The 25,120-nt window shown below is 38.5% G+C and overlaps 2 protein-coding genes and 1 long non-coding RNA gene across 4 annotated transcripts in view; 1 reads left to right on the forward strand and 2 right to left on the reverse strand.

Annotated features, from left to right (window-relative positions):
* Positions 1-3,438, reverse strand: part of LOC146455818 (vacuolar protein sorting-associated protein 28 homolog) — a 16,866-nt gene extending 13,428 nt beyond the window's left edge. The window contains exons 1-2 of the mRNA XM_085093812.1: positions 3,308-3,438; positions 1,829-1,851 (exon numbers count right to left, since the gene is read on the reverse strand). Of these exons, the coding sequence (XP_084949938.1) occupies positions 1,829-1,851; positions 3,308-3,347 (63 nt within the window). The 5' untranslated portion in view covers positions 3,348-3,438. The remainder of the gene's footprint in view (positions 1-1,828; positions 1,852-3,307) is intronic.
* A 1,457-nt stretch (positions 3,439-4,895) lies between these two features.
* Positions 4,896-17,813, forward strand: LOC146455819 (beta-1,3-galactosyl-O-glycosyl-glycoprotein beta-1,6-N-acetylglucosaminyltransferase 4-like). 2 transcript variants are annotated; one of them, XM_085093804.1, is made up of 4 exons: positions 5,096-5,226; positions 6,792-6,858; positions 14,367-14,504; positions 16,241-17,813. In XM_085093804.1, exons 3-4 carry the CDS (start codon positions 14,400-14,402, stop codon positions 17,363-17,365), a joined length of 1,230 nt encoding a protein of 409 aa, XP_084949930.1. In that variant the 5' UTR covers positions 5,096-5,226; positions 6,792-6,858; positions 14,367-14,399; the 3' UTR covers positions 17,366-17,813. The 2 variants fall into 2 exon arrangements, with proteins under 2 accessions (XP_084949929.1, XP_084949930.1); XM_085093803.1 differs by lacking the exon at positions 6,792-6,858 and having other exon boundaries at positions 4,896-5,226.
* LOC146455820 (uncharacterized) lies at positions 5,068-12,693 on the reverse strand. The gene is made up of 2 exons (XR_014858946.1): positions 9,728-12,693; positions 5,068-6,053 (listed from the first exon to the last, which is right to left on the reverse strand). It is a non-coding gene; the product is annotated as an uncharacterized LOC146455820 (long non-coding RNA).
* Positions 17,814-25,120: the final 7,307 nt, after the last annotated feature.

A 25,120-nucleotide genomic window follows, 5' to 3' on the forward strand; every position in this document is an offset into this window, starting at 1 on the left:
CCTTGATCACAGCACCTCCCCATCACTAAATAAATATGCCTTCAGGAACACACCCAGGCCTCTTCTCTCTCCTTGGGGCTAATGTTCAAGACTTTTACTATGTTGAAGTATGATTGAATAGAGTCTATAGATAACCATGATATGTATGGCTAGCTATTGCTTTAAGGTTACCCGGTACCTTCAGAGGTGTCTTCAGAGGTGTCTCGCGTCAAAGCGATGTAGCGCGTCCGGTTTAAACTGTAGATACCTGAACCCTTATATCAAATTAAAGCTTATAGAGCTGGCTATCCAACTAAACCAAGAATTTTGAAATAAAATGAATTGCCGAATTTTTAGCGCTGTTTTCTTGAATAAATTTTTTTCACTTGGAGGAGCCACTTCAAAGAGCTAAAACTCAAAAGGAATTTGTTCGTTTGCTTTCAAATTTGGACAGTAGCTAGTTTAACATATAAACAACAAAAACGTGTCTGCGAATTTTTTCTTTCGAAATATTTTTCTCTGAGAGCAATTTTTGCACGATTACTCCACACTTTTTTCATCCTATTTCAAAAATGCTCTATAACTTTTCATTGTGATTTAATATGGCAAAATGCAGACACCTTTTTTTAGCGCTTTGGGTCTGGAAACTGAGGAGCAAATTAAATTAGCAAAAAACAAAATTCACCTTGACTTGTAGCTTTAAAAAGGTGATTCGGACGCTCGCAATTAGAGGTCGTGAAAAATTCGACAATTCATTTTATTTCAAAATTCTTGGTATGGTTTGATAGCCTGCTCTATAAGCTTTAATTTGATATAGGGGTTTTGGTATCTACAGTTTAAACTGGACGTGCTACATCGCTTAAACGCGAGACACCTCTGAAGGTATCGGGTAACCTTAATGATTTACAGCTGTAATCAAATTATTGGGCAATCACATAGACCCTGCACAAAAATGGCTGACATTTTTGAATTCTTTTGTTTGCATTCAAATTAGCCCCACTAACCTTGATCTTGAGTTCAAAATCAAAAGAATATTTCAACTTGAACAAGGCTACATTTGTACTTGGGCCAGAAATTTGACTGCAGACAAAATATCATTATTTTACATGTAAGCTATTTTTGAATAAGGCTTATACACAGAGGTATTACCACATTTTTTCATTTGTTTTTTTGGTTTCAACAAAAAGGAGGGACAGTCAAATGGGAACTAAATCCGCGACTTTCAAGAATATACAATATGGCGTGAAAGTGCAAATACAGGTACATCCAATGTTAGACAAAACATTTGGTACAAATGGAGTCAGCTTTCATGTTTAATTTTGGTCTCTCATTTCAAAACTGAGACACTCAAGTTTTTCTCAGCATTTTATCAGCAGGTAAAACATTTGGGCAATGTTTCCTGAAGGAAATGAAGGACCTGAGCCCATCAATTTATTGCGGGACACAGGGGAAAAATATTTCTATGTTTCACAGCGCTGCATTACTGTGCCTTTCAATAACATATTATTATTTTTATGGACTCTGGACTTCAATCCCAACCAATGATTAGGATGTTTTACTACCGTCAATCATAATTCCAGCAAACCCCAGCTAACCACAAAAATGCAGATACACTGTACCCACAAAGTGGATTGAATTCTGCCCATCACAGTGCACAAACAGGACCATGACCTTTTGACCCAAACAATAATCAATTATATTGTTTTCTGAGAGGTCCGCTGCAGTGATCGATGGCAGCGAAAAGCGTAACAGTTAGTTGAATCTTGAACTTCAGAGTCTGCATGTTATTGAAAGGAACAGTAAGATCCCAAGGGAACATAATTTCATAATAATTAAAATTGACTCCTACCTCATATAATTCTGGCCTCATTGCTGTAACAAAGGAAAAAAAAAAAGAACAATATCCAGTCTTCTAGATTAATGATTGGAAATAGTATACAATAAGCTGATTAAGCTTGAGTCAAGCTCACTGAGCGACAAAAATTATTTCAAAATGGAGTGTGTTAATAAAAAGGAACGCATCCAAATTTTTTTGTATTGGTTCACACCAATTCTGATCAATCGGAAATCAATTTTTTTCTGATTCCTTTGAATGTCTGACCCAATTTTAACAGTGCTGAATGAAACGGAATTCGCAAATGGGTCACAAATCTTCATCAGGCCTAGCTTATCTAAGAGTTCAAATCAGGGGTAACGTTGGTAAAGGTAGTTCTAAACAAAGATAGAATACTATCAAGAGCTTTATATCTGTGTTATATGGTGTTTTTGGATGAAATGTGACTTGTTAAACACATTATGTTACAGTTAGAATGAAATGCATAGAACAGCATGGAAGAGTCAAGTGTAAATTACATGGTTTCCAATCGACTGAAGGAAATACAACTGCAAAACGTCGAAAAAGCCTAGACATCTTCGAACAAACTTGAAACCCCACATACAATCTACGGAAATTTTTTTATGGAGTAGAAAAAGCTATAAGTAATGCTTCAGAGTGAAAGACTTACAGACTGAGGTTTTAATAATACTAAATTGTTTTAGTGACTCTTTCATCAGTGGTTTGATGTGACACGTTTACAAGATTGCATTTTGTGTGTTCTCAGATAAATTGATGACCCACATTCACATCGGAATGTCTTTGGTTCCGATTGAATCGACAACTGTATTATCATGATCAGAAACGGCAACTAGAGACCACAAACGAGTGCCCATTCCGAACTATCAGAAAATTAATTAGGTCTGTTTCCGATATTTGGGTCCCCGACTAATATTTGGATGCATTCACTACGTTTATTTGCTCAGGGCTTAACTGCAGAATATCCCACCACTTCAAAGCTATACCTCTAAATAAAATGAAGTGGATATGCAGATTCACAGTTAAAATAATTATCTGTATATCCACTTTGATATAATTATACCTACCATATTCAAAGGAGAGGGGTTGTCTAGCTCACCTCTCACCCACGAATCATGATTCAGGTTTGTACCTTCCAAGTGGCGGGGAATTCTGCAGATTTTAACTCCCTACTAAGGTTTGCTAGCTATGGCCTCTGTCATATTTGCTTGAAACCCTTGGCTAAATATATTAATGAGAATACACCAAAATATATGCAGGGCTACCCCTTTCCGTAAATTATTTGGGGAGAAGGGGCAGACGGAAGTGTTCCAGCAAAATATCTGAAAATATGACTGCGGCTGTAGCTAGTACATGTAAGTCTGGCAAAGCTTGACTCGCTATTAGGCTATCCGAAAATAACAAGTTTTTATGCAATCAACATGCATCTAAAAGCGCATTATAGATAGCAACTGTTAGAAATACTGAAAAACAAACCTTGCTGAGAAGGTTGAGTCCCAGGAATACCAGCAAACATCTTCGAAAATCAAACGATAATCCCACCAATGACTCCCAGATGAGTGCTTCAGCTTTACTGCAGGTGCCTGACGGCTGATGGGATTGTGCGAATCATTTGCTTATTTTAGTACCACTTACATGACGTAATTTACCGCGAGTGCGGCCGCGGGTTGGCCGCGGAAAGGTAAGCTGTCCGGATGACGTCACTTCCTGTAAAGCGCAGGATTTTGTCCATCAAACGACTCTTTTTTTTTTCCATCCAGCCTCCGGATGGGGTTTGTTTTCTTGCTGAGTAGACTTTTAATCTTCTTTTCTCGATAAAAGGAAGTGTTCATTTATTTTCAACCATGCTGAAAATATTGCAGTGAAGAGTTTATACGTGTACTTGCGCTGATCGGAAAACCTGAGATTATATTGTCCGTGCCAGAAAAGTTACATCTTATTTATAATTATACAAAGTACTGGTGAAACTGACATTTGGCTCGGGACTGCAATTATGATAGTGACAAAATTCGTGATTTACTTTGTCTATATATGTAAGCTTTATATTCCGACCCAAACGGTCGCCGTTAAGTGATCGGGTGGTGCCTTGTTATATATACCAACCCAAACTCTCCGCAAAGGTCGCCGGTTAGTGGCTACCTTAAGGTCGGTAGTATATATTCCAAACTTTTTGGCTTCATGAAGTGCTCGTATGTATATATGTATACATACGAGCACTTCATGTTTATACGAATTACGCCGTTATCTAAACGCCGCTTTAGAAAATGTTTTTCGCCTTTCTTTTCGCGAGCGCTCGACCAGAGAGTGCCGGAGAAATGCGTTTAAACCCACTGATCATTTTTATAAAGTTTTTTTTAAGATAATTGTTTTTAATGGCCAGTCGAAGGCTTTAAACCACAGTAAGATCTCACTTTTTCCTCCTTGTTAAATTCTTTTGGACCCAAGTTATCTTTCTTCAAAGAGGCGTAGGCCGTCACTGTTTTGTCGCATTTGCTATCAACCAGTGTCAAACTTTTGCGTGTTTTCATACTTGAAATATTAATTTCATGAGCGTTGTTGCTGTTTCATGTATTATGGTAATAGGTTTATACATAGCTTTGATTCTTTGGTGGCCTGGCGTAGAATTATTTGACTGATCATCCAAGGAAAAAATTTGGAGAGGTTGTGGTTTATCAATCATTCAAACTCCCCGGGTTTTACAGGAAGTGACGTCACGATGGCCTTGCGAAAAGCCGAAGTTGACCCGTCCCTCCTGGGTAAGAGTGACTATGGAGAGTAGGGTTTACCATGGGGGTCAGTCAGATACGCGGTCGAGAGAAAGTTAGACAAGCGCAAAAAAAAAAAAAGGAAAAAAAAAGTCGGCGAACAAAAGCATCGTGAACCTAATTTATTTTTCGTTCATTAAGAATCTCCCTCTTTCACCGATCGTGGGAGAGCCTGCGATCAGGCGTTCCCTGTTTTTTTTCTTGGCAAGTGGGTGCGGAGGGAGGGGGGCGGTCGAGAGAACGAAGCAAAAAAGCGCAATCCTCCACTCCCCCAGCCCCTCCTCCACATCTTTTTGCTCTCGCCCCAATTCGCACGCATCCAAATTGGAAATCGGCTTTGTTTCTCAAATTTTGCGGTCGCTTGCTTCGCGGGACAGGCGGGTAGGGGTTAATTGGCACAATTGCTGAGTTTAGTCCATGATAGTTTATTCAACATCGCACAAAAGCACAGAAAAAAAAAGTAAACGTGGACGGAGAATAAATGCAGCTTTATTGGTTTATCATAAGAAGAAAACGTCCCTGAAATTTTACATATGAGATGTATACCTCGGATGATTCATTGGCCATGGAGCACGTACTGCGGAAATCGTGACCGGCATGCCGTGGTTTGAAAACCTCGACCGATTTCAGGTAGGAAAGCCTAGCGATTGTAAATCAGTTTTGTCACAGTTCTAAAGATGTTGAAGAGCTTTGTTTTGATATATAAGACTTACGTAAATAGTGGTTTGTTTGAAAATACGTACTAGCACTGAACATCACGATGTATTTAAGCTTAAATTTGCATGCAGGTGTTAAAAGCTTGAATAATAAGAAATTTCGTTGCACCCTTTAGTTGTGGCCAAACAAATAGACACGGAAGTCAGTAGTTTACTGAATAAAAGTGTACGCTTCGATAGCGTCCTATATATAATTAACTGATCGGCGAGTTCTTTGTGTTTATGGCGCAACATTGTTGTCACAATTGTAAACTTACACCCAATTTCTATTGTACGTAACAAGCGTTCTTTTAAACGAGGTGAATTTTAGCGCAGATCTTTTCAATGTGGATATTATTATAACTTGCATTTTTCTCTCCCTCTTGCTCTTCGCGCTTCACGCTTGGTTAAACAAACGTGCTGGCTTTATACATGTACCTGCCCACACGCTCTGTCATGGGGTGCGTTGACCTTTGGGATGATCCAGATCAGGATCAACGATCCAAGATCACTCGGATCATGGTGCATCAAAGGACCTGAGGCATCCCTGCCTAGAGTGGATCCCTCGGTTCCTTTGATGCATCATGATCCGAGTGATCTTGGATCATTGATCCTGATCGATCTGGATCACATCAATAATTAATAATTTTGTTGAAAAACTTCACTGAGACTACAGGTATATCACATTTCACCCAAATAGCCTGTCGTCCCCTCTTCCATCCTTCAATGTTGCGATCACAGAGTTTCTTTCACTTCCACTTGCTAAAAAAAACAAATTCAACATTATATTGAAGGGCAGGGCAAAAGTAAGAAGAGGATTGTTTCAACATAATTTTCTATCTGGGCATGCACGCTTAGTCATAAACGTTGAAACACTTCACCGAGACCAGTCACCACAGATAAATAATATTTCACCCATATAACATGAGTGTCATGTACTCCCCCTCTCCCCTCCTTCAATGTTGTGCTCAGAGCATTATTTTCTTTCACCCCTGCATACTAAAACAAACAAATTCAGCTTTGAAGGGGACACATCCTCGGAGACCCAGGGGCAATTAGTCAGGTGGAAGAAAGTTTACTGTATGAAGTTGAATGGGAGAACCCCTGGGCAATTAGTCTGGCCGAACCAGTTCCAGAAGCATTCAAATTCCCCACTTTTGATTGGCCAGGAACATTTACAGTAAACTTTCACCCACAAAAATCCCTTTTATCCGACTAACTGCCCCTGGGTCTCCGAGGATGAAGGGGACAGGGCGAAAGAAAGAAGGAGACCGTTACAACATTTATGACTGAGCATGTTGCTATGCAGAGAGTAAAACAAAACATGCATATATAACTTTATTTATACTTGAGGACCTGGAGCTTATTAGGCTCCTAGCTTAAGTAGCTGATAAGTCGAGTTAAGAATAACTAACAAATAAAATAAAACAAATAAACAAAAAAATAAATTAAAATTAAAAGGTTATTTACATCATGATACAATATCATTTTTTCAAATAGTGCCACTAAAATGGAAATATCAATGACAGTCTAACAGTTGCATAGAGAGCAGTTACATACATCAAAGGTGATCTTTCTGATATGTGTAACAAATTTTTTAATGGTTGAAGAAGTTCTTAGTTTATCATTTAGAGAGTTCCAGATTTTTGGTCTGTAAAACTTATCGATCAACTCCAATGGTCATCTTTGGTGGCCGACAACTACAAAAAAATTATTCCTCAAAATGACATAAACTTATTAATTTTAGATTCATTTTTTTTTTTATTTTCAAAACAAAACAAATTTAAACATTTTTATTATGAATTGAAAATGAAAATAAAAGTGAAATAAAAGCAAAAGCAAAACTAATTTCTTCACAGCAGGGAACTGCCATTCAAAACAAGAATTAAAATCAATATTATTGTTGGTTTTCACATGATGTCATAAAAAACTGAAATTCATAACTAAACACAATTTTGGGTTTTTATCTTCATCACATAAAAGAAAATATAAATTTCCATCAGCTTGCTTGTTTTCAGCAGGGTAGCATTTTTTTGTTTTGAAAATAGAGCAGTTTGAATTTTAGATTTTTGGGCAGTGCATGACAGAAGGATTGCTGCTCTAAACATGTCACGTACATGTAATAGAAATGTCTATATCAATGTGTGAAAGTTCAGCAGAGAGAAGAAAGGCCTTGAAATAGCCAAAGTAAACTCCAGATGTTTTTGCTGGTTTCCGGCCGCCATGTTGGTGTCCCTCAGACAGGACACCAACATGGCATCCCATCTTAAACTCTATATTTTTCTGTGGTACATTTTCTCGAATAACTTGATTTTGAGATATCGCACAGCCCTGTGGCTTTTACACGTTGTTTAATATGTATCACTCTTCTACAACATCAATTTCTTGACTTTATCTATTGATTATATAATGGTTGAGGATTTTATTTTTTTACTTGCGTGACAATGTGTGAGGTGAAAACCACCAATATGTTCATGAATGGGAACTGCCATTCAAGACAAAAGGGACTGGAAGGCAGTGACGGGAAAATATGGCAGCATATTTTCAAAATGATGGTTGGAAAAAAGACGTTCTTAAAGAAGAAATGGCTAAATATGTAAAACAGGGTCTTCAAAGGAGAGAAATGTTAGATTTTTTGAAAAGGAATTTTGCCCAATACATGTATGCATGGTGCCTTTACACTATCGACAGAGGCCTTTGTCACTTTGACATCTATCACCATGACAAAATGTGTTGGTGGAGGAATTGAAAGATGTTGGACCAGGGAAACTGTTAGGATACAGAGCAATGCATCAAAAAGTCTGACAAGTTCATGATCTCAATGATAAAGCCAGTGGACCAGTTGGCAAAAAGAACCCCCTCCCCCCCTCACTGTGTTCCAGTCCTTTTCGGCTTACAAGCCCATTTTTTTGAATGGCAGTTCCCAGCCATGAACATATTGATTTTACTTTTTCTGTTTTGAATGTGAACAAATTAGTGTATGTCATGGGTCGATCACAGTTCATGCAGTTTAGTGTTACCAGTGATGCTGTGACAGAGCAGGCACGTAAATGTATGTTGTATGTTGTTTGTACAGTATTTTGTTGAACTGCTTAAAAAAATGGCCTGGAAAGCAGCCAGCTTTCTCACTCCGATTCTGAGCAACCTTCCCTATTGGCATGACAATCTACTCTTTTTTTTTTTTTTGCAATTTTCAAAAATATTGAGTGGCTAAATGGTACGACAGGAACGTCTGCTTACCATGTACACCCATACTGCCGCAGTTTGTTGAGTGTATTCATTAAGCACATATTCTGACTTTTGTCCAGATCCAGACTTAATTGGAACTGCATAAAAATATAAAACGTTTTATACAAATTTTGGTATATTTTTAAAGAGCAGTTGTATACTCCAACCAAAACATTGGCAAGATATCCACACATCCCCATGCCTTTACCTTTATTTACCCTCGGCAATAGTCTCAAAATCTAATCAATCAGGATAGCAGCTTCAGTAAATTCTACAGCAAAAAAAGTTATTATTTTCACTTTCATTAAATTTTGCAACTCTCAGTGATTTGATAGGTGCATTTACTTTTGAATTTTTTTTTAGTTGTGAACTTTATCTTTTTGTTAATAGAAAGTGGAACAAATAAAATACAAACGGAAATGGTACGAATTCAGAGTTTAGGTAAATTTACTAGAGTTCACAGTTTCACTTCAAACACACAGTTACAAACTTATGAGTATGGTTTGTAATGGGAAATTACTCTCTTTAACCTTGAGAAGATGAATTAATTGGTAATTTCTGCTTCACCAGTGCTTCGCTAACACTTCATACCATTTCGTCAGCTTAAGGGCGTCGACGGTGCCTACTAATACCGAAGTATTTTTGCGCCATTTTTGACTATACGGGAAAAGCAGACTTTAGCTGGGGCTATTGGAATCCAAATAAGAAATTGGGGGTAACCACGCTTTTTTCAGAGATACTGAAGCAACAATTATTCAATAAAGTAGTAAAATACAAAGCAATGTGTGGCGTTTTTACCATATTGAAGGTTTTTTATCTCTGAAAAATGCATGGTTACCCCCAATTTTCTTTTTGGATACCAAGAGCACTTGCTAAGTTTTGCTTTGTCCGCATAGTTTTAAACCGCGCAAAAATATCCCTGTATTACTAGGCACCACCCATAGGAAAACCGAGTATCTCGAGATGCGCAGAACATATGCGCAGTAACAAAAGTAGGCACCGTCCTTAAAATGCAATCACCTTCCAGAAGTTATTGTCAGATAAGAAAACAAGAGCCTTGTTGATGGAAAGATTTCCGCACAGCCCCAGTGACACAGCCCTGTACATTAATTATGCCTGCATCACTGTCATACCGACCCTCTTAGACAAAGTTTGAGTTGCAAAATTTATAGTATGTTATTAATGTATGGGGCTGTCCGGAATCTTACCTAAAACAATAATCTTGCTAGCTAGGCTCGATTACCAGCCACTGTTCAGGTAAATGAGCCCTATAATCTTGCTCAATCTCTATAATCCCTAAGGCAAAATGACATATTTTTGTCCAGATCCAGGACTACATGTACAAACTCAATGTCCATGTATGATATACCATTTTAAAGCTACTCATGAGTGTATTTCATACCTGATATTATTATAAACGAGAAAAGTTATGGCTTTGAGATAAATGGGCTTAAAACGTAGAAATTTAAAAGTTCAAAAATGTCCTAGTCCTTGTGTATATTAGGTATAACCCTAAGCTACTTTAGCTTATTTTACATTTCTCAACATGTTCATTGATGTGAGAGATGTCTTAAGACCCACAATTGCTAAGGGAAAAAGTTATGGGGGTGGTCAACCATATCCCGTATGGGAGGGGGTTAAGTTTCCATCCTTTAATGAGTAGATCTTCACCAGACCATATTGGTGACAAACATTCATAGAACTGAAATCTGTCAAATCAGTATTGACAGAGTTGTGGCGTTATGTGCCAATTGGCACTCTTAGGGATTATAGTGTCAAAGGGGGAGTATCACGCAAATTTGCTGTCATTTCAAAACCCAAAAATGTTTGTCTGTCAACAGAAACAAAGAAATAATTGTCAAATTTGTTATAAATTATCACCCCAGTGCAATAAGACTGTCGATTAGTGCCCCTGGCCAGAGACAAAGTAGGCCAGTATGGATTGAAACTTGAATAATGTTAGGCTAATGTTTTTCAAGTTCTCGCATTTTTGTTTCCAAAATGCGCTAGAACAGATCACAAGTTGTTCCTTTCAAGAATTGAGTTGATTTCTTTCCCCTCGTCATTCTAGAATTATTTGGCAGCTGATTGAAGGTGTTATTTCATCATTTTTAACAAAAGATACCAAATCCCCATGTTACTTCCCCTTTGTACATCAGCACAGGCAGCTAAGCTAACTTCCTCTGACCACCGTACACTTCTACCAAAGCCATTAACTTCTTTCTTTTCTCCTTTTACTTGTTATTAATGTTCCTATGAACAATGTAAATACTATATCCAAGTGTAAATAAACTAAAACTGAAACTGAACTGAAACAGCCCAAGCTTACGTTTACGAGAGACCGATGAATAATATTATATAATTCGGAACCCCTGGTCGGAAGGTGACTAGTGCTATTGGTGTACAGACGGCCGTTGAGAATTTGAGCACTTTATAGAACTTCAGTATGGGGAAATCAAATTCAAAATTCAGATTCAAATATCGTGACTATAATCATCTCGTATCCACCAGGTAGAATTAAAAGAAAACAACCACGAAATTTATATCAAATGGCTAAATCTTCCTGATTTAGTGATATATTTTTTCCCTTTTTGACCCCAGTAATTATAATCTAATTCATGAAGACAATCAAGATTACCATAGAAAATCATATTTTGTTAGGTCTGCTGAACTATAAAACTCTTTGTCGTCGGAGATAAAATCTACCAACAATTCGTTAACTATGTTTAAACTGACTAGTCTTCTCCAATTTTAGCTGTCTAAGCGAGAAACTTATAGTCCTCCGTTTTAATTGTCTATTGTGTACCCTTCTACATGTACCTTCTGTTTGTAAATTTAGATTATCTTACCTCGGGGGAGTTAGGTCGCAAAGTTCTGTTCCTTCAATTCCTCCTGCTCTTTGAACAACTGGAGCCAGCTAGCTATTTACAAGCGCGGCCGAGGAGTCGAACTCGGGGCTACCGAGAAAAAACTCTAGCTAGCGGTCAGAGCGGGACTTGGACACCGGATCCCCGGATTTCAAGCGCTCAAATAACCGTACGTGACAACTGATTATGGCATTACAGAGGTCATCGTAAACGCTTGTAGAGCTTTGGCTGTCTGTACTTCCAAGTATACAACAATGTGAATCGCAATTGACGTGTTTTAATTGGTTTAGCTGCCATGGCATATGAGCTGTTTAACAAATAGATTCTATTTTGCCGTGCGTCTGTACTCTGATAACGCACAGATGACGTCAAAACGTGGTGAGAACAAGGAAGTACGTTACGAGCCGCAGGCGAGTAGCGTGACTGATGTTCTTACCACGTTTTGACGTCCTCTGTGCGTTATCAGAGTACAGACCCACAGCAAAATGGAATCTATTTGTTTTATACAATAAAGGCTGGTTTTTACTAGCGACAGAGTCGGAGTCGGAGTCGTAAGCAGAGTCGTAAGGGCGCTTATGACCTAGTGAAAATCAAAAATCCGAGTCGTAAACGGAGTCATAAGCGCGACGGAATCGGAGTCAGAAGAATCAGAACGTTTCCATTTTCTTCCGACTCCGCTTACGACTCCGTCGCTTACGTTCTGGAATTGGAACGCTGTTTTCACTAGACCATAAGCTCTACGCTTCTGATTACGACTCCGACTCCGACTCCGTCGCTAGTGAAAACCAGCCTTAACCAAGACACTTCAACACATTTCGTGAGCGAGCATCGCGTTGCCTGAGCTGAGTCAAAAACTTTCCAGCAAACTCAGTTTTAGACTACTGCACACATACAATTATGATCGTCTAAATAAGAGTATAATTCGGAAGAATTTCACTAACAATATTATCAAAACCAACCTTTGTTCCAGAAGGAAATCCTGACCCCAAAATATTACAGCATGTAAAGTCGCTTCACTGCGATTTGTTAATCGATTACTCGCCATTAATACCGGATTTGTATTCGCGACATATTTCGACAACTATTTGCTTCCTTTTCACGTCACAACAAAGTTGTAGCTTTTTTTATCCTGGTTGAGGTCACTCTCAACGGTTTTTGTCCAATTTTTTATCGGGCAGTTTTCCTTTCCTGCGAAAATTTGCCTATGTTTGTCCGCTTCTCGCCAAAACAGTTTGCAAAACTTTGTTGACCAGTCACTCTGGTTGGAGTCTAGACTCTGATCACGTGCACCGGTCACACCACTCAATGACGTCAATCGTGCATCTATACTCTAATCGCAAACCTTCGCAGCCGCTCGGGCCGGAGTCACGCAATGCTCCCCGTCCCGGCCCGAGCGGCTGCGAAGGAGACTAAAACTCCCCTAGACCAATCAAAACGCAAGTTTTTCACTGTTCATTGTATACTATACCATATCCCACAAAATATGGTAAGTGTGCGCGTCAGAGGGAAAATAATATATGACAAAGCTAAATCAACAAGAGGTAATGATCTCTTTTCGTGGCCGTTTATTATTCCACTTGTGCTTGTTGGATACGAGATGATTTAATAACGTGTACCAGGAGCTTATATTATAAGCTCCTGCGTGTACACATGTCTTGACAGATGTTGATAGGTTCCAGAACATATCATTATTTAAATAATAAAATGAACATAATAACGTAGGGCTGAATCAAAGCTTGCTGAGGTTGTGATGTATATGCTCTGTTGACTACAATTAAGGTATTTTCTTCCTGTGTTTTTTTTTTTAGATTATATAGGATAGCTTAAATACGCCGAAACATGCACAAGTTTGTGCCTGACGGAAATTCGCAGGAGCTAGCCCTGAAGTATAAGTAATATTCCTGAGATAGCATAATGATGTTACTTTGGAACGCACGAAAACGAGAATTGCCCCCAAAAAGGAAAAACTGATAAATAATGAAAGAATGAGAATGATGATTATTCCAGAAAGTGACGCAGGCATACTAGGAAAAAAGAAATCCGAGTGCTCCTATCAGGAGTCGAACCTAAAACCTTCCGATTACTAGTTCGGACGCTCTCTCGGCTACCACTGAGCTACAGGAGACTCGTGGGAGCTAAGGCCATTAAACTAGGTTCATGGGACAAACATCCTGCATACTGCTAGGATTTGAATGTCAAACGTGTGGTATATGAAAGAAATGTGATGGTATATTTCCAGCCTGGTGAATGAATGAGAATGATGATTATTCCAGAAAGTGACGCAGTCTCGTCTCCTATAGCTCACTGAGTGGTAGAGCATCCGAACTAGTAATCGGAAGGTCTTAGATTCGACTCCTGATAGGAACACTCGGATTTCTTTTTTCCGAGTATGCCTGCGTCACTTTCTGGAATAATCATCATTCTCATTCATTCACCAGGCTGGAAATATACCACCACATTTCTTTCATAATGAAAGAATGGTTTCGATAAATTCAGCTTGACATTGAGAGCAATTAAGGGGATAAATAAAGGAAATTGTACTGTATTTGGTAAATTGTTAACAATATTTATGGTTCATGGTCGGGCTCAGAGAAGGAAATCTTAACATCTTCCTCTTGGATTTCAGCTAAGATAGATTTTGAGTCATCAACATAATCTTTCTCCACAGAAAACGAGACCTGTTTTTTCTTTTAAAATTTCTAGACTTCTTGAATCGCTCTCCTCGACAACAATGGCCATCGGTATTCCAAAGACTCCTTGAATTAGTGAGGATCTTTTCGGCTTCACTGAAATAACTTCTCCGGTAAATTTAGCACCTTGTGTTATTCGCGTTAATTTCCTACAATTTGAAATTTTACACCCTTTTTAGCTAAGTTTCTCGCCGGTTCATACGGTGACCATGGAAACGATGTCGCTGCAACTATATATCTCTTGGGGGTTTATTTTCGAACTCACCAAACTATGTTTTCTTGTTTAACAGAACTCAAGAATAGCATTCTGAAAAAGCTGAGTGATGAGAAGAAGAACAAAAAAGGGCATTTTCTGGCTGTGCCTTTCCTTGGTTGGAACTTACATCTTTTCCGTGCAGACGTGCAAATACCTCAAGAATAACAGAAAGGTAATGCATTAATGCCTTTCCTCAAGAAGTATCCCCTTTTCATTTGGTCAAAAAGTTAGCAAAATATTTTCGTTGTCAGTAGCTTTCTTCCTGCCGTGCCGCAACTGACAAAATTGCGAGACGAGTTGCAAGAAAAATTGCCTAGCGTAAACAGCGTCTTTAATGATCAAAACAATGGCTGTACATTTCTTTGCCGTCTTCTGTAAAAATCCCTATTAAGCCTTAAGCCGGCGACACACCTGGCGATTTTATACGCCGATCGCGGCGAATTTGATCGCAAGCGATTTTCACCACCGATTGATGCGGACACACTTGGCGATTTTTTTTCGCCGATCGCGGCGATGTGGCAGTTTTGAAAATTCATGTGATAAAATCGCCCAACCAGATGGGTTGACTTTACTGGCGATTCGCAGTAATGACCGTAGAAAATCGCGGGAACGGGCACACTTGGCGAATGCCGGCGAATTTAATCGCCGATATCTGACATGCCGTATATCGGCGATTTTATACGCCGATCGCGGCGATCGGTGAAAATCACAATCGCTCCACCGGGCACACCTGGCGATTTTGCCGATCGCGGCGATCGGCGTATAAAATCGCCAAGTGTGTCGCCGGCTTTACGAAAACACGACAGCGACGGCAACGACATCGCCACAAAACAAAAGGCTTAATGACCAAAAACAATCGCTCTGCACGTGCGTTTTAAATTTTGGTACATTTCTCTGCCGTTCTCTGTAAAACAGCAACGTGAAACGGCCAAATTCAATGTTCTGTGGACAACGTGAACACAAGACGGTGAATTTTTGATGCTGTTTCTTAACTTGAACGCCACTCCTACCAATTTGGTTCCTGGATAGTTTGTCGTTTGTGTAGAAAATGAACGAGTTAAAGCACAAATGAAATAAAGTTTTTTCAGGTGACGTTTTTGTTGGCGTTGCCGTCTTGCATTCGTAAGGTCCCTATTTTCAAAGGAGAACCAATTAGTTAACAGGGTTCAATTTCTCCGAAACTAAGGTACAGTCCTTTGAGGGGGAGAGGGGTGGTGGGGGTGGCAGCATGGTCGCAAGTAAGACTGTCGAGGCTCAAGGGAGCCTGCGGACTTGCTCTTGCGAAAATGATGAAAACTTAAATATTATAATATATGTGTAACATGTATATGCACTGCGGGTGAAAGATCTAATAGAAGAAAAGGTTCTCGCAGTTATATACGCAACCAGACTGTTGCACTGTTGCGAAAAAAACTGAAAAAAATTTCAGGCTTGAACGGGATTTGAACCCATGACCCCTGCGATGCCGGTGCAGTGCTCTACCAACTGAGCTATCAAGCCAACTGGAAGCTGGTCATGTTCTGTGTTCCACATGTACCCGTGAAGAATAAATGAATATGAATATATATGTGTAACATGTGGAACTCAGAACATGACCAGCTCCTAGTTGGCTAGATAGCTCAGTTGGTAGAGCACTGCACCGGCATCGCAGAGGTCATGGGTTCGAATCCCAAGCCTGAAATTTTTTTCAGGTTTTTTCGCAACACTGGTTGCGTATATAACTGCGAGAACCTTTCATTCTAATTAAATATTATTATAATCCCTAAGAGGATACAAAAGCTATTTTGTATTTTGAAGTTTCCATAATGGATATTGCTAGTCCGCCGTGTGATAGTTCATTGGCCAAGGTCTTGAGTTCTAAACTGTCTTGTTGTTGTTTTAGCTATTTGTCCCTGTTTTGTTCTGCAGGAACCTACTACATGGTCAGAATGCGAAGATATCGTCAGTAAACGTTCTTGCTGCTTATCATACTTTTTAGAAGACTGGATTTGCACCAATAAAAAGCCAACAGATCAGGACGTGTTTTCTCACTACATAGGAAAGGACTGCGATGTTGTACGAAGGGAAAACTTTCCTTACCCTACCCCCACACAGGAAGAAAAAGACTTCCCCATCGCCTATGCGATGGTCTTATTCAAAAACGCAAACTTGGCAGAGAAAGTTTTACAATCCATCTACATGCCTCACAATGTTTACTGTGTACACGTGGATATCAAATCGTCCGAAACGTTTCGCCATGCAATGTGGGCGATGACCAGTTGCCTTGACAACGTTTTCCTCACCACTAAAACAGTTGACCTTATATGGGCTCATATTAGTACACTTCACGCGCAGCAAAACTGTTTAAGCGATTTAATGGAGAGCCCAGTAAAATGGAAGTATTTCATGCACCTATCAGGGCAAGAGTTGCCCCTTTACAGCAACGCTGAAATTGTGCGCGCGCTAGCTAATCTGAACGGCTTCAATAACATTGAGAGCTTTCCTATTCCTGTCAACAATTGGGTTCGAATGCTTTATTCGCACAGAGTAGACAAGGTGAAAGGCGGCGAATTTCATAAGAACTACAAAATGCACAGGACAGACGTCACGAAACACCCCCCACCTTGGGGAATCACCCTTAAGAAAGGGTCCAACTTTGTGGCTCTCACTCGAGACGCGGCAAATTATATTCTTCATAACAGAGTCGCCATTGATTTTTTGATCTGGCTCAACGACACTGCTTCACCAGACGAAGCCTTCTACTCGTCTCTCCAACAACATCCGGGATTCCCAGGAGGTATCATTGGTGAACAACCAGAGTGGATCCTGCGTGCTGTAAGTTGGCAGCACGAGAACACGTGTTACGGGAAGTATATCCGCAATGTGTGCTGGCTCACAACACGTGACCTCACCTGGGTATTGGGCCAACAGTTTCAAAATAGAATCTTTGTTACCAAGATACCGTTTAAGTACAGCGAGGATCTGGTGAAGTGCTTGGCTATAGCTCGGTCAACAAGGAAATATGGGCAAGTATTCAATATTTCTGTGAGCTGAAACTTCCAGCATTCCATTGATTCCTTTTCTAATCATGTAGCAATCCGTGGTCTACATTCGTGGTCTACATGATTCTGGGAAGTCCTTCTTGGTCCAGTTGTTCAAAGCCCGATTAAGCTAATCCTAGGTTAACATGAACTTTGATTCGAGTTGAATTACAAATTATTAAAGATTCCGAAAAAAGATTTTTGTCCCTCAGTTTTAACCTCCACTTTTCTTTCCATTAACTTCAATAAAAGCTTATAAAAAAAAACTTTTTTAACAAGCGAGATTAAAACCTTTTAATCGTGGATAAGCGTTAATCTGCTTTCAAACAACCGGGCCCTGGTTTGTAATGTTTGGTTTTAGTGGCGCTTATGGATGGTTTTTCAAAAATTAAAATCAAATTTTTTTGTAAAAAATTAGGCTCATTGGTATAGCATCCGAACTAGTAATCGGAAGGTCTTAAGAGCGATTTAGACGGTACGATTTGTCGCATGCGATTTCTAGAGCGTGCGCTGCTTGCGTCATGTAAAAATCGTACACAACTCTCGCCACTCAACATTGCCTTTACCTACGATTGTCGTAGGATTTTAAAAAATGTTTTAAAATCCTACGACATTTTTCGTGTTGTGTGCGTCTGTCGTAAGGATGTTGTAGGTTGATTTACACGACGCGATTCGTGTTGTAGGCATGGCGTATGCGTGTCGCATGCGACAAATCGTAGGCAAAATCGTACCGTCTAAATCGCCCTTTAGGTTCGACTCCTGATAGGAGCACTCGGATTTCCTTTTTTCCGAGTATGCCTTTTTCACTCACTGAACAATAATACATCATTCTCATTCATTCACTGGGCTTAAAAATATCCATCATTTATTCTAATAATAATAATAATAATAATAATAATAATAATAATAATAATATTATTATTATTATTATTATTATTATTATTATTTTAATAATGAAATATATCTTTATTAAAATATTCCATACAAATTGCTATTTACACGTGAAAAGTATATATAAAAAAGAGCTATTAAAAACCTATTTACAATTTATTTCGATTGAAAAAAGGAATCCTATTTTCAAGCACAATTTCAGTAATAATTTTTTTAATAATAATAATAAAAATAATAATAATAAAAATATTATTATTATTTTAATAATGAAATATATCTTTATTAAAATATTCCACACAAATTGCTATTTACACGTTAAAAGTATATATAAAAAAGAACTATTAAAAACCTATTTGCAATTTATTTCGATTAAAAAAAGGAAGCCTATTTTCAAGCACAATTTCAGTAATAATGTTCAAGAATGTAGGGTGCTTTCCAACTAAGCAATAAAAACGGTGGGTCTTTGGCGTTATTTTTGGGATAATTTGCAAAAACTGAAATTTAGAGGTCCTTTTTTGCAGGGCTGATCTGTTGCCATGGTTACAAAATTAATGATAGTTTGTTCACATGATCAGATACAATTTTTGATAACCTTTTCATCATTTCACAAACACTACAACAATGAAAAACCCTTGCTAGAATCCTTAAATGAATTTCAGTTTTCTGACGATTTTCGTTATTCTGAAACCATCTGAATCTTTTACAGCGGTTACCAATGACACGCGACCTATCGCCTTCAAAAAGACTCCGATAAAGTTGCGTTTTGGTGGACGTCAAGCAAAGAAAAGCCGTTGAAATTAATTTGAATTCTGAGAACATTTCAAGGCAACAGAACGAATAAATTGACAGTTTTATCCGCTGACGGATGGTAAACTATCTAAAAAATGCGCACTGTTTAGACGAAGCCGTATTTTTTATGAAAGATTTGAAATCACCACACCTGACAGTTAAATTAGCGATGCGTGCAAGTGAGCAAATTATCACGTGCAGTGAAAATCGAAATTTTTAAAACCTTTTATTTGCGCTTGATCTGGATGGAGAATCAATTTAAATAAAGTTTACCTTCTCTCAGCGATGTAAAATTCTTAGTTTCTTGCAGGATTACCTTGGAATCTTGTCAGAATTCAAAATAATTTCAACGGCTTTTCTTTGATTGACGTCCACCAAAACGCAACTTTATCTGACTCTTTTGAATGCCGTAGGTCGCGTGTTATTGGTAACCGCTGTAAGTTGTTTTCTGAGATCAGAATTCAACGCTTACAATGCAGAATACACGTCAGTTTTGAAGTTGAAACGCTCATCTATTCATTGCTTATTTTGTGTCTCGATCATTATCGAGTGTTTTGTCTCATTCGCAAGATAATTTATTGAGATTTATTCTAATCTGTCACGAAGTATTTGAAAGAAAAGACGATCCATCGACGGGCAGAATGCAACAGAAAATGTAGATTTTATACGAATGAATAAGGTATTGACATATATGAAAAAATTAACGGGGGACAATGCAGGGACAAATAATTTATGATTAATAGAATGCAATACAAAAGTATTATTATCATTTTTTTTTTTATCGTGATTGAATTAGATATTGAAATATATGAAGTAAAGAGTATTCATAAACGAAAACCGTATGATTAATAGACTGCAATAATAGTCTAGATTTTATGATGATTAAATGAGATACTTTTATGTCCTTTTTAATATTATATGGTATGAAGTATAAATTATTATCATGATTTGATTAGATATTGAAATATATGAAAAAAAGAGTATTCATGAACGAATAATAATAGAATGCAATAATAGTCTAGATTTTATGATGATTGAATGAGATACTTTTATGTCCTTTTTAATATTATATGGTATGAAGTATAAATCATTATCATGATTTGATTAGATATTGAAATATATGAAAAAAAGAGTATTCATGAACGAAAACCGTACGAGTAATAGAATGCAATTATAGTCTAGATTTTATGATGATTAAATGAGATACTTTTATGTCCTTTTTAATATATATGGTATGAAGTATAAATCATTATCATGATTTGATTAGATATTGAAATATATGAAAAAAGAGTATTGTATTTCATGAACGAAAACCGTATGAGTAATAGAATGCAATAATAGTCTAGATTTTATGATGATTAAATGAGATACTTTTACGTCCTTTTTAATATATATGGTATGAAGTATAAATCATTATCATGATTTGATTAGATATTGAAATATATGAAAAAAAGAGTATTCATGAACGAAAACCGTATTATTAATGAATGCAATAATAGTCTAGATTTTGTGCATGATGATTGAATTCCATATATTTTTGCCATAAAAAGTGGAAATTTTTATCATGATTTGATTACATATTGAAATATATGAAAGAAAAGGGTATTCATGATCGGAAAGCATACTTAATAGAATGCAATTGAGTGTTTTCACATGACGTCACAACGGCCATGTTGGTGTCCCAAAACAAAGAAATGGCGGCCATGTTGGTGTCCCAAACTAAGCCTCTAAGAATTGAACTCTGTTTTCATGCAAATCTTTCTTTCGTTTCAGTAAACCAATAGGGCCAGTGGTCACTGAATGAAAACACCCTATAGAAAGCGACAATTTTATACTAATTGAGCAAGACATTTTAATACTCCTTGTTAACTGGAGCTAAACCGGTTTTACCGGAATATTTGGGTTAATATTTAGCTGTTTAAGACAGCCGTATACCCGTATTTTGAGGCAATTTTAGTAGTGAGGGGCGCACCACGGTTTCCTCTTTTTCGCGGGGGAATCTCATTAATACGCGGGGGCATAAATTAACGACGATGACGTCACCGCCTATTGTCTTGATCACTCATTATAGGATGGCGTCATATTTTAGTTTAGTCTTACCAACAGGTTATGAACTGGTTTGACAGGTTGATCAATGATGTCATGCTCTATTTTTAACTTATGGCAGTCATGGTCGGTATTACCGGTTTGTCGGTATTACCGGTTTGACAGGTTTTTGAAGTTATTTTTGGATACATGACATCATATAGTATATTACATACATACTTTATTGTATAGCTCCCCTTGGGGGGTTTTTCTGTCATACATGAAAATAAAAATAATAATAACAATAATGAAAACTATTTACATTTGGATGATAATATAGAGAGAAAGAAAAAAATACGATAATAAAAAAAACGATGAATTAAAAAATTCTTAAAAAGTCTTTTTTTTAAAAAAAAAAAAAAAACGCTACGTTTTCCCGTGTTTCTGATATGTTTCAATAAATGATTATAGATTTTTTTTGCTCCACCGAAGGTGAAAGGTGCCCTTTGGCCTTTCGGAAGCCTACACTTGCGCAGTATGAAGTCATTATTTTGCCTGGCGTTCCTTTGGTGAATTTTTGAAGGGTGTTGAAGTCATTCTCGAAGATAATCAGGAGTTAGGTTGTTCATTCATTTGTATACAGTAGTCTATTTTCATTGTCCGTAAGCGTATGAAAAAGCGATTACTGCCAAGCACATTACTCACGAATTGTGAGTTTCAGTAATAATCATACATTTTCAGTGATTCTATTTTGGATGAATTTGATCGAGATTGTGATTTTGTAGGTTATAAAAGGTGAAATCATACATCAGACATCGGACGCGTGTTTCGATTCACGCACCGTTACTTAAGCTATTATGTTAATTAAGTTGAGCTTTGTCGGGGATTAAACAGTAAAAACAGTCTTTTGTTGTCTTTTGTTTACCAGATTGCTCCGAATAAGAATATTATTACGGTTGATCGATTCCTGGCTGCTTAAATTAATTTGCATGTTATGTTTGGCGCGCACTGGAAAAATAAAACACTCTCAGAATTTACTGAAAATTCTTTATTTAAATCGTTCAACAATTCAAGTACAAAGCAAAGTTCTTATGACGGCGTTAATCATCTTTATCCTCGTCATCGCTAGGGGGATAGAATGTCATTTTTGATGTCCTTTCATCCTTGTGTGTGATCGCTCCACAATCATAACATCGACGGAGAGATTCCTTGGCGTGCTTTCGTTCAAGAGGAATCTTGTGATCACATATAGGGCAAACTTTACAGTTATCTTCCCAAAAGCACTTAGGACATTTCATGACTACGGTATCATATCCATGTGAACTGTTGCAGTGTCGGCACGGATCATGAACTTTTGCCTGAGCTATCGTTGAATTTTCAACTGAGTCGCTACTATTCTCGGCCTCTTCTTCTTCCCAATCACTTTCCAGGCCGCTGTTATGAGACTCTTCAGGTTGGCTATTTTCAGAACTGCTTTCCTCTTCTTCACTGCTGTCCGACAAGTTTTCATCATTAGCCTCATTACCTGATTCGTCCTCTTTATCCTGGTATCCTCTTTCTTTTTCTAACAAATCGCTTAGAAGTTTTTTATTTTTGATCAGTCGCTTATTCACTCCGAGCTCTGCTAGTCCATCTAGGAAAGTATTGAGCGCACGGGGTTTGGCGACATCTTCGTTATGAGGGAGTAACACATACTCGACCAGCTCTGAGATGTTTGTTACTGGTATTGCGCGCTGGTTTCGGAGTAACAGTCCACTAGGTGTCCAGAACAAGATATTTTTAGAAGTAGCCATACTATGCAATAGTTCAGAAGCGTGCTTTCTGGAAACGGCGTTGGAAAGGTTGTTCAAGACATCTTTTATCCGGGGTTCTTCTTCGTCACTTTCCTCATCAGAGGTTGAGTAATCCTCCATTTCACTTTCCTCCTCTTTATCCCAATCCATCTTTCTTTTCATATCGACCAGCACTCGTTAAAAGAGAGACAAATGACCAACATTCAAAATCCACAGTCTCTTTTATAACATAAGATGCCCCAAGCTACTAATTGCAGGGGTCAGTAATTCTTGTATAAACCCAGTGCCCTCTTGCACAAGGATGCGTTTCTTTGTCTTGTAAGGAACATTTCGCTGAGCAAGATTTAGAAGAGCACCCTTATGCGAACGCAATATGGCCCTAACTTCTTCAGACACTGGTATGTTTTCTGTAAGTACATTATAAATAACTTGCAATAACGCATGCAACTGTTGTGGAGTAGCTGTTCTCAAGAGAAACTGACGCTGCTTGGAAGGGCAATCAGAAAGGAGCTGAAGGAAACCTCGGTTGTTCTTTACAACGCGAGACATGATCATGGAATGAGTTTAAGAAAGTAAGTTCCCCCTTTTATTGTGTGAGTGTGGGGGAAGTAATTGACTTGAGGAGAAGGAAAACACTAGAAATAAGGAGTAGGACGGAAAGCAAAAGAATTGAGGGGGAGGAGGAGGAGGAGGAGGAGGAGGAGGAGGTGGAGGAGAAAGAGGGAAAGCAATAGAAATGAGGAGGAGAAGGAGGAGGAGGAGGAGGAGGAGGAGGAGGAGGAGGAAGAGGGGGAGTTGGAGGAGAGGATAGGGAGACAATTGGGGCTAATTCTATTTAAATGTGACACATTCGACGTTTTTTCAGTGCACGTTAAGTCTTCACTGAGTTGACATGAGTTGGTCCTGTCCTGTTTGTAAAAATAATTTTTCCAGGAAAGATAACATGCAAAGACACATGAGCCGGAAACACAGTGAACCGCCGAGTTTCACTCCCTTCAGAGCTATGCCGTTTTCTGTAGAAAAGTGTCAGCGGTTTCAATTTGTACATCCATTTACTTGTATGGTTGCTGGGATGACCGGATCAGGAAAGACCGTCTGGGTAAAATCTTTGTTGCAACAGGCTCAAAGAGCAATCAACCTACCACCAGAGAGGATTGTTTGGTGTTATTCGCAATGGCAGCCCGCTTATCTAGAATTGATGGCAACAATGCCAAACATAGAATTTATCAGAGGTATTCCTTCCAATCTAGAGCATGACTCCTATTTTGACATCCGCCAACGCAACTTAATGGTGATCGATGATCAGATGGCTGATGCCGGTGAAGACAAGCGAATCGTCAACCTGTTTACAAGAGGATCCCATCATCGCAACCTAAGCATAATTTACATCGTGCAGAACTTATTTCATCAAGGAAAAGGTAGTCGAAGTATCAGCTTAAACAGTCACTACTTAGTCCTTTTCAAGAACCCCCGGGATAAACTTCAAGTGCTGACCCTGGCTAAGCAAATGTATCCCAGGCACACCGATTTCTTTATTAATCACTATGAGCAGGCCGTACAGAGGCACTTTGGTTATCTCCTAGTTGACCTTAAAACCACCACTCAAGACAACTGTAGATTGCGAACGAACGTTCTACCTAGCGAAGAACGATTTGATAACGTAGCGGTACCGGACAATATCTCGCAGGAGCTACTACAGTACCTCAAACAACAGAACGTAATGACTCCCCCAGTAGTTCCAGTAATGAAGAAATTACAAGATTCAATGGATGGTCTTCTCTCACGATCAGACCTTGGAGATGACGAAAGAGCAAAGCATTACATGCAGCTGCAAAACAAGTATTTGACGTTTAAACAACAGTTGAATTCCAGACTCAAAGAATCAAATCTACCCTACTCTGAAGAACAGAGACAAATTTCTAGTAATCTAATGCCAGATCAAGAACCAGTGACTGTACAGGCGGCCGCTGTCCAAACGCCCATGGTTATACAGGCGACCGCTGCCCAAGAACCAATCGCAACACAAGCGACGCCCGCGGAAGCGTCACTTCCCTCGTCCATCTTAACACCCCCTCCCACAGTACCCTCACCTACACAGAAAAGAAAAAAACCACCTCGAATTCGGTTAAAAAACTACCTGGATGACGATGATCGTCCCTCAAGAAGATCCCGGCGAACTCACAGAAATCATCCATATAAGGCTTCTCAAGAGGATGAATTTTAATTAAATTGTGGCGCAATCACACACATGGATGAAAGGACATCAAAAA

This window comes from Pavona decussata, unplaced genomic scaffold, assembly GCF_977016875.1.
Source record: "Pavona decussata unplaced genomic scaffold, jaPavDecu1.1 SCAFFOLD_269, whole genome shotgun sequence".
In the NCBI taxonomy this organism is placed as follows: domain Eukaryota; kingdom Metazoa; phylum Cnidaria; class Anthozoa; order Scleractinia; family Agariciidae; genus Pavona; species Pavona decussata.